Consider the following 10654-nt stretch of genomic DNA (forward strand, 5'->3'; position numbering starts at 1 on the left):
CTGCTGATTTGATCCCAGGTTGAATTTTTATATATATATATATATATATATATATATATATATATATATATATATATATATATATATATATATATATATATATATATATATATATATATAGTGAATCTAAGTATTGTTACTGCAGGAAAGTGTTCCTCTAGTTGATATAACTTGCATTATGTACACAAATTGTACATGAAATTATACAGTCAGCCTTGGCTTCAGCTTGAGTCTGACATCTACTGGATGTTCTTTATTATCTACAGTAAAATACAGGCAAACCACACCGGATGTCTCACCCACCTGTTTTGCACACGTCTCTTAAACAACAGGAAACCATTTTTTCTCTTCATATTACCGAGAAACGAAACCGATGTAGATAGTTGTTGCTCTCTGTCTGAATGTATGTGCAGTAAAATGGCAAAAGCTAAAATTTCAGTGGCTGAGGATCAGTTCAGCTGTTCAGTCTGTCTGGATCTACTGAAGGAACCAGTGACCATCCCCTGTGGACACAGTTACTGTATGAACTGCATTACAGACTGCTGGGATCATAGGCGTCGATTTCGGGGGGGACGGGGGGGACGCGTCCCCCCCAGATTTCGTCATGAGTCATTTTGTACCCACCACCTTTTTTTTTTTTTTTTAAAGTAAAAGAACTCGAGGGTTTTTAAACCTCGAGTTCTGCTGCTGCGATGGCTACACGCTTTTCTGTTCATTAAAACTGCAACAACTGTAACATTGGGATACGTTCTAGGTTGGGGGAGGGGGAGTCATCGTGTCACTGTTATTATTTTCTCTATAGACGGTTTCAACGGCAACAACATAAACAAACGTTACTGCGCATGCGCGCTTTTGCGGACCTAACTTAACTTCCGGTAGACTTCCAAATAGAATCAATAACAACAGCCAAGTCCCTCTAGAGTAGATATTTTTTGATAACAAACAAAATATGTTTGCTGCATGGATCAGGCGGACTTAATGAGAATGCAAATCCATTCTTTGCCAATAGGAGATGTTTTAAAGCATAGACATAAAGCGCGAGAAATGGAGGTTTCCCCAGTAACAGCTGTAAACAAAGTACGCGCACACACGCTGCTTTATCAGGCATATAACATGCAAGTCTTCCTTCAGAAATACAGCGATATAAAAAACACCTGTGCCTCGTTTTGATATTTAAACATATAAATGTAAGGGATTATTATTATTAAACGTGCAGTACATAACGTTACTCATGTTTATTCAGCGAAGCCTTTTTGAAAATCGATCAGTTTTAAAATTGTGGTGAGTTTCCAAAAATAAATAAATGTATGGGAAACACATCCCGCAGCACAACCACCTGAGCCCTCAGTCTACTCATCGCCTTGACTTTAACCGCGTTTGTAGAAGGCACTGCAGCCAGACCGATATACACAACACAGACCGGAAGTTAACTTAGGTCCAGGCGCGTGCGCCCGATAAAACCGTCTATATGACTATCGCGCTTCTTTTTTTTAAAGAATGTTTTTCAAATGAGTTGACAGTTTGAAATGGACAGTGAACGAGCGGGAACGAGGCTACCTAGTCTTTGTTGGGATTGGCCAGAATTTCTGGCGAATGTATCATAGACGAGCAAGTCATTTAGCCTTCATACAATATCACAAGGTTGCATCCTAGTGCCATGGACTATAACATATCAAAGTGATAACCTGTAGAACAAATGGATGTTGTTGTACACACAGCATGGGTCTGCAGACCATTGACACAAAGGTAAGACGCGATAACTTATGTTTATTAAGATTTGCTGGTATTATAGCTAGGTCTTGTGCATTTGCACACAAGGGATCGGCTGTTTTAATTCTTCTCTTGCAATTAATGTTACGTTAGACTTCCTTAGCCACCAACTTAATTAGCTAGTTACGGTTTGCGTTCATACAGCAAGTGTTGGGGGAGATGATTGTTGAGTAGTCAGTATCTTGTTTAATTATTGCTTGAATCTATTGCTGAATTCTGAAATAGTTGTGATGATGATGATGATGATGATGAGGAATGGATCAAGTTTTAGTCAAAATGCCTGATGTAGATTGGATGGATGCATGTTGTTGTGAATTGAGAGCATTCAGATCATGGTGTGATAGTCAATAGTGTTCATGTGCTACACGTATTTTTGCTTTTTCAATCTTGATAAAATTTGTAGTGCTTAAGTTGTGTTGTCTGTTATTTCTTGATAATAACACCGTTGCCATGAAAAACAGAGCGTTGCTGTGGACGCGGCAGGATTCTAATCGTAGAGACGGAACTATTTTCTTTAGCGGAAGCAATACAATTGTATACAATACAATACAATACAAATAAGTGTTTAAATCAATAAACTCTTTTTTAAATCAATATTTTGTGTCAAATTATTGATTTATTTGGTGGGTAGCCATGTAATAAGCGGGATAATGTAGAGCGAGGCCCGATTTTGGGTTAGATTTTTTTCCCCGTTTTCAGTGGTTATAACAAAGCAACATGAAAGAGAAAATTGGTAATCATTGTTTAGGTACATTAAACCACGTCATGGCCATGTCATATTGTCAACATGGTACTTATATGATGATATGAAGCAGATTAGTGGGTCATATATCATATGTCTAATGCTTTGTACGGCTTTCTTCTTCATAAAACAAGTCGGACATCATCACATTTTTGTATACATTTTTATTTATTTACATTAATAAGATACAGGACGTATTTCAAAACATGACCTGCGCGAAAGAGAAAAAAAAATGCATCATTGTACCCACCACTTCTGAAAATGCACTTCTGAATGCGTCTCTGTCCCCACCACATTTCAAACCAAACTGACGCCCATGGCTGGGATAAAGATCATCAGAGGAGAGTATACAGCTGCCCTCAGTGCAGACAGACCTTCAGTCCAAGACCTGCTTTAAACAAGAATGTGATGTTTAGTGACATGGTGGAGAAACTGAAGAAGAAAAAAGTCCAGATGGGTCACTCTCTCAATTACGCTGGACCTGGAGATGTGAAGTGTGATGTTTGTACTGGAAGAAAACGCAAAGCTGTAAAGTCCTGTCTGGTGTGTCTTGACTCTTACTGTCAAACTCACTTTGAGTGTCATGAGGAATCTCGTTCAAGTAAGCGACATAAACTAACTGATACTGGACGATTCCAGAAGATGATCTGCTCTAAACATGACCGACTGCTGGAGGTTTTTTGTCGAACTGACAAGCGTTGTGTTTGTTTCATGTGTGTGATGGATGAACACAAAAATCACGATACTGTTTCTGCTGAAGCAGAGAGGACTGAGAAACAGGTATGCAAAAAATAAGTAAATGGTGTTGATTGCAGTTATTAAACCAGTTATGGAGTCTATGATGAGATTATCCCATATTAATATTAATATATTTGAAATATCTGGAAACCATTCAAACAAACTGATGATAACTGATCATCTTTTCACAAATGATGACTGAAGATTTCTAAAGTGTAAATTTTTTCCATGCCTCAGAATCAGGTTGGAGAGATAAAAGGAAAATGTCAGCAGAGAATCCAAGAGAGACAGAAGCAGCTTCAAGAGCTCAAAGAGACTATTAAGACTCACAAGGTGAGACTCAGACTAATCTGGTTAGTGTTGGACCACATTTCCAGTTCCACTGAATCCCACCGTGGCTAACAGACTGATGATCTTATTGTCTGTATGTTGTAACAGAGCTCTGCAAAGACGGCATTGGAGCACAGTGAGAGGATCTTTACTGAACTGATCCGATACATTGAGAGAAGCCGCTCTGAGGTGATGCAGATGATCAAAAATCAGGAAAAGGCTGAAGTGAGTCGAGCTGAAGGACTCTTGGAGCCACTGCAGCAGGAGATTGATGATCTGAAGAGGAGAGATGCTGAGCTGGAGCAGCTTCTACACATAGACGACCACATCTATTTCCTACAGGTAACAGAGACTAACAGCACTGTTGTCCTAAGGAATATCTTTTGACAAGAGATTTATTTCCTAATTTAACTGTAATTGAAATGTTATAAAACTATTATCTGAGACACTAAAATAATATCATAATATTCGTCAAAACATATCAGTTTTGTATATAAAAATGTTGTCTGATACCAGTTATATAATAGACACAAATTGTTCAGATCTTGTCATTTTTGTCATTTTCAATTTTGATGTGATAATGACTTTTACATTTGTCTTTTTATATTCACATTCCTTTCCCAATATACTGTAGATTTAAAGCAGATTCTTTCTTATAGACTAGAGATTGAAAAGTGTGAGGTTGTGTGTGTAAGTGACAATTACTCAGATTGCATGGGCCTGAAGAGCCCATGAGAACATTAAGGAAATTACTACAAATTAAATTTACAAAATGAATACAGTACAGAGACTGCTGGAGTTCAGGCTGTGAACCGACCCATGCAGGGACCCCATTACACAAGTCTAGAACATAAGTGATCATGATCATTAGCCCATGCACACACCCTCACACACTCATTTTTTAGATTTTAGAAATAAACTAAATGTAGGCAATGTTGACTAACTTTTTTTATTCTTTATTTTCAACTTGATACAAAGTCAGTTCAAAAATGGACACTGCAAAACAGTAATTTAGGTCATTTCTAGCAAACAGACACAAAAGGTCACTAAATATTTGCATTTAGATTTATAATATGGATAATAATATGCTTACTCTAAAATGATAATATATGATTTTTCAGGAATTTATAATTTATTTATTTTTTTTAGAAAAAATATTATTATCATCAATGAATGTGAAGTGACTATGTATAGTGACACCAAGGCTTTACAAACCCCTTGTTGATAACCCTGGTGTTGGACATGCTATAGGAAAAATAGGTGCAATAAAATATAGGGGAGGATGCTGGTAATGAAGTTTTGGTTTCTTCTTATCTTTGATGTTTCTGTATTTATTCTCTCTAGAGTTTCCAGTCTCTCTCTGAACCTCTGGAATCTACAGGTGTTCCCAGAGTTGCTGTCAGTCCTGTCCTCCTTTATGATGATGTGAGAACATCTGTATCTCACTTGAAAGAAATATTGGAGGAGATCTGTAAAGAGAAAATTGAACAGTTAACTGGTGGAGGTACAGTGAGAGAAACAGTTGCTTTCTGAAAAAAAAATTTTTTTATAACAATGTTGAAGAAACTGGAGTATAGTAAAATCCAATATGAAAATAACACTTATTTCCTATAATTATTCAAATTAATAACTATTCAAATGACATGTTTTTATTTTCTTAGTTACATACATCAACATTTTTTCCAATAATGAACCCAGGACCAGGGAGGAATTCCTGCAGTGTAAGTCACTATGACACACACACACACACACACACACACACACACACACACACACACACACACACACACACACACACACACACACACACACACACACACACACACACACACACACACACACACACACAGAAATGGCTAAAAAAAAATGTTTAATGGATCCTTTCAAAATCAACAAAATAATACAACATTCATGTACTATAAAACTGAGATTAAAATGAAACAGTTAAAATTTAAATGCATTTTTTATTTTCATCAGATTCCCATCAGCTCACTCTGGATCCAAACACTTTGCATAAACAGCTTTGTCTGTCTGAGGAAAAAAGTGTGGCTACATATACTCAAACAGAGCAGCCGTATCCAGATCATCCAGACAGATTTGATGTTTGGCCTCAGGTGTTGTGCAGAGAAACGGTGTCTGGACGCTGTTACTGGGAGGTGGAGTGGAGTGGTGGTGTGGGAATATCAGTGTCATATAAGAGCATCAGCAGGAAGGGAGAAACTAAAGATCGTTTATTTGGATATAATAATCAGTCCTGGATATTGCAGTGCTCTCAGTCCTGTCACTTATTTTTGCACAGTAGCATAAAGACTAAACTCCCTGAACCATCCAGATCCTGTAGAGTAGGAGTGTATGTGGATCACAGAGCAGGAATTCTGTCCTTCTACAGAGTCTCTGACCCAATGACCCTCATTCACAGAGTCCAGACAACATTCACTCACCCGCTTTATCCTGGCTTTAGGATATATTTGAAATCAACAATGAAACTGTGTAATCTAAGAGAGTAGATTGAGATATTACAAATGTCTTTGTTCCATGATCCAAGGATTGAGCTACATGACGAATCATACACAGACAGAATTGTTTATTTTTTGTGCCCACTCTTTGTGTGTGTCCATTATACATTTACAACAGTTACTTCTGGACCTTGGATCTGATTGGCTGAGAGTATTTCCCAGCCGTGTGATTCAAGTGATGTAGAGTGTCTGAGGGCGTAAGCACAGAGGCCCATCCCAGCCACAGTTAAGTAAAAAAATATGAATCTTTAAGTCATAATAATGAGAAACTATCATAATAATGCTCCTTCTCTCGTATCAGTGAGAAACGTTCTATTACTTCCATGCTTCCATGCATGCGTCAAGCAGCGAAGAAGAAGAGTGTGATACCCGCTGGGCAAAGCTGTGTTAATGTACTAAATGTAACTTATAAACTGATAACTATTGATTTTAAAGTTTCAATGAGGGAGTCGCACAGAGTGGAATTTAGACTTTCATATCTTTTGGCAATAAAATACATTTTAGACGCACAGCTATTTTGTGCACATTGCTCTCAAACACAGAATAAAGAACACATTTCTATCTTCAGTTCAACGAACACCAGAACAAACTTGATTGTAGAGTGTGTTATGCGTCTCTGAAATGGCAGAAGCCAGTATTTTATGGCCGCAGGATCAGTTCAGCTGTCCGGTCTGTCTGGATCTACTGAAGGATCCAGTGACCTTCCCCTGTGGACACAGTTACTGTATGAACTGCATTACAGACTGCTGGAATAAAGATGATCAGAGGAGAGTATACAGCTGCCCTTCAGTCCAAGACAAAAGTAACTCAGATATTTTCTTCTAAATAAAAACGAATGCATTACTTTACTATTTACTTGAAAAAAGTAATCTGATTACTTAATTCGCGTTACTTGTAAAGCGTTACCCAAACACTGCTTACAGATTTTGTAAATCAAATGCAAATGAGTTGAAATCTCATCTCTTTGATCATAATACACATAGGCCTACACATTTGATCAATGTTTCTGTTTTTCCACACCAAACACAATAAAAGCAATTTTTACACACAAATATGATTTGTCTGTTTTTCCACACTGTTTGAGCTTTTGATTTAATTCATTACGAAGGCTGAAATGTCTCAGATCTACGAACATATAGTAGGCCTATTAATATCTCCCGCTAACCAGCTGCCATCTCACACATCTGTAGCGGTCAAGAACAGGTGTTGTGCCTAATTCCCTGCCGACGAATGCACCTTCGTTAAAGCCACTACCAACCCCTCCCCCAAACATAATACTCATATGGGGTAATATCGACACAACACCCTGGATAACTAATCACTATACTTTTATATTTTTATAGATGTAAACAACAACAACAAAAAACACTCATTACATATAACAAGGTTATACACAAGCTTCCAATATTATTTTGTTTGGCTGTTAAAATAAAATCTAAGACCATAATTTGTGACTGCTGATTTGATCCCAGGTTGATAAAAAAGAAAAGAAAAACAGTGAATATAATGAATCTAAGTATTGTTACTGCAGGAAAGTGTTCCTCTAGATGATATAACTTGCATTATGTACGCAAATTGTACATGAAATTATACAGTTGCTTTGAGTTAATGTGTGTCTGGTGAATACAAGTCTCTTACCAGTTCATCGTCCTGCCTTGGCTTCAGAGTGAGTCTGACACCTTCTGGATATTCTTTATTATCTACAGTAAAATACAGGCAAACCACACCGGATGTCTCACCTACCTGTTTTGCACATGTCTCTTAAACAACAGGAAACCATTTTTTTCTCCATATTAACGAAAAACGAAACCGATGTATAGATAGTTGCTGCTCTAGAAGGGAGTCACTTGCGCTTCAGCCTGGTTGGTGCTCACGGAACAGGACACAATGTTCAAGAGAGGAAACCCAAGGTCTAGCTAGGACCAAGGAAACAACCGGAGCACACAACGTTTTAATAATTTATTAATAAAAAACGACTAACGTTTCGACGCTCACGCGTCTTCTTTAGAGTCAAACAATGAATGGCAACATACAGATTTTATAGCATTGAAGTTCAAATCATTGGCCACAAGCCTAGATGGGTGTGGTACATCAATTAATTAATCATAATTAGGCACTCAGGTGTAAACCAGTGTGAATTATAAAAAACATGAGAGGCCCAGTTCCTCATTCAGACCATTAGGGTCCACTGTGTTGAGAGTGAAAATCCAGAATGCCTCTCTTTGTAGTAGGGACTTGACTATATTGCCGCCTCGTTGGGAGGGTAGAATTCTGGCTGGGGTTTTTTTTGGGGAGGAGGATGTCGACTCCCAGGGTGGTTGGCAACAGCTGGACTGTGAATGGACAGTGTGTGGAAGGAAGTGACGGATCAGGAAATGAACCAGGAGAGATGGAAGTAGGTGGCGGGATATGTGAAAGCTGGGAATCGGTTAGGAATAATAAACGGAAAAAGAAAAGGAAAAATAAAACTGATGAAAGTGACTCAGACAGAGGATCAAATACGGAGGAGAAGCGGAGGGAGGAGCATGTAATTTTTGCAAAACTTGTGGATGACGGGGACTCGTTTGGAGGTATGAATCCAATACAACTAACAAAATCGCTAAATAAGGAAATTGGTGAAATAAAGAGTGCCAAAGTACTAAGAAATGGAGCCCTGATGATTGTGTGTAAGGATGAAAAACAGCAAGGGAAAGCAATCAAAATGAACATAGTCAATAGAAAGAAAGTGGAATGTTTCAAGACTTACAAGAAATTTACAAAAGGAGTCATTACAGGGATTCCGGTTAACGTATCGGTTGATGATGTGTAAAGAAACATAATAAATGCTCGAGTAAATGAAGTCAGACGTCTAAAAGTGAACAGAAATGGCAATATGCAGGATAGTCTTTCGGTTATGATCAATTTTGATCAGGAAAAACTTCCAGAAAAAGTGTACATTGGCTTTATGTGCTACGATGTAAGGTTATATATTCCCCCTCCAATCAGATGCTTTAAATGCCAGAGATATGGGCATGTAGCGGCGGTGTGTAAGGGAAAGCAGAGATGTGGAAAATGCCAGGAGGGTACAAAGCTGAAGTGTTGTAACTGTGGAGGGGAACACAGTGCTGCTTACAGAGGATGTGAGGTTAGTAAGAGGCAGGCCGAAGTGCCTGATTAGAAATAATCAGAATCAGAAATTAGCAGAAAAGAAATGAATCAGAGGGCCAAACTGGCGGAGCAGGCCGAGCGCAACGACGATATGGCCGACTCAGGAAAGAAATGTCAAGGATGTAATAAATTGAAGGAAGATACTTTGATAGTGGGAAAGAATGATTTTGTAATGTTCATGGCAGAAATAATAAATTGTTCTGCACAGACAAAAAGCAGAAATGAAAGGATTAAAATAATTGTTAAATCTGCAGAGAAATATCTAGATGTCAAAGGACTGCAATGGGAGACCATAAGAGACTCCCTTACTGAAGAGACACAGTCTTCTCAGGCATGTGCTGGATCTTCGTAATGTTATTGACCATACTACAGTGGAATGCAAGGAGTCTAATTGCAAATGGCCAGGAGCTTAAGAAATACATTGATATGTTAACAGAGAAACCTAATGTAATATGTATTCAGGAAACATGGTTAAAACCACAATTGGATTTTATAATAAATGGTTATAATATAATTAGAAGAGATCGAGAATATGGCAGAGGAGGAGGAATAGCAACATTTATACAAAATGGGATGAAATATAAGGTAGAACAAATAAATAAAGAATATGAATCAATAATAATTAAGGTATGGACTAAAAGAGGGAGTATAGATATTATTAATTATTATAATCCATGTGAAAAATTAAGTCAAATTATTTTAGAAGCTGTTGTAAGTTCTTTGCATGACAAAGTAGTGTGGTGTGGTGATTTTAATTCCTATAATACATTATGGGGAAGTAATAATACTGATGTGAATGGACAGCTAATTGAAGAATTCATTTATGATAATAACTTGGTGTGCATTAATAATGGAGAGGGAACACGATATAACAGTATAAAAAATACAGAGACTGCACTTGACCTAACATTTGTGTATTCTGTAATGGCAGGGATCACTACTTGGAATGTAAACAATGATACTACAATAGGGAGTGATCATTATCCGGTAGTGATTACGGTTGGTACAGAAATATGCTATGAAAAAGAAAAGAGAAGTCCTAGATGGAAGTTGGAAAAGGCAGATTGGGAAGTATTTCGAGTAATTTGTGAAAATAGATGTATGACTCTGCAAGAAGAATCCCAGATGCATGTAAATATATTCAACAGTAAACTAGTTAATGAAATAATTCAGTCGGCTGGACAAACTATACCTAAAACGACAGGAAAAAGACAGGTAAAGAATGTACCTTGGTGGAATGATGGTTGTAAAGCAGCTATAAAAGTAAGGAATAAAGCATTTAAGAAACTTAAAAAGCAGCATTCTATGGATGCTATGATTCAGTATAAAAGAGCCCAGGCAGTAGTAAGGAAAACAATAAAAACACAAAAAAGTATTTTTTGGAAGCAGTACTGTGATAGTATTGGAAGAA

The 10654-nt window shown here is 37.5% G+C and overlaps 1 protein-coding gene across 3 annotated transcripts; it reads left to right on the forward strand.

The window, feature by feature from the left end:
• Positions 1 to 382: 382 nt before the first annotated feature.
• LOC132154543 (tripartite motif-containing protein 16-like) lies at positions 383 to 6204 on the forward strand. 3 transcript variants are annotated; one of them, XM_059563140.1, is made up of 7 exons: positions 383 to 556; positions 2844 to 3292; positions 3488 to 3583; positions 3689 to 3922; positions 4925 to 5084; positions 5242 to 5301; positions 5558 to 6204. In XM_059563140.1, exons 1-7 carry the CDS (start codon positions 406 to 408, stop codon positions 6085 to 6087), a joined length of 1680 nt encoding a protein of 559 aa, XP_059419123.1. In that variant the 5' UTR covers positions 383 to 405; the 3' UTR covers positions 6088 to 6204. The 3 variants fall into 3 exon arrangements, with proteins under 3 accessions (XP_059419123.1, XP_059419121.1, XP_059419122.1); XM_059563138.1 differs by lacking the exon at positions 383 to 556 and having other exon boundaries at positions 2838 to 3292; XM_059563139.1 differs by lacking the exon at positions 383 to 556 and having other exon boundaries at positions 2838 to 3292; positions 3494 to 3583.
• Positions 6205 to 10654: the final 4450 nt, after the last annotated feature.

This window comes from Carassius carassius, chromosome 12, assembly GCF_963082965.1.
Source record: "Carassius carassius chromosome 12, fCarCar2.1, whole genome shotgun sequence".
Lineage (NCBI taxonomy): Eukaryota > Metazoa > Chordata > Actinopteri > Cypriniformes > Cyprinidae > Carassius > Carassius carassius.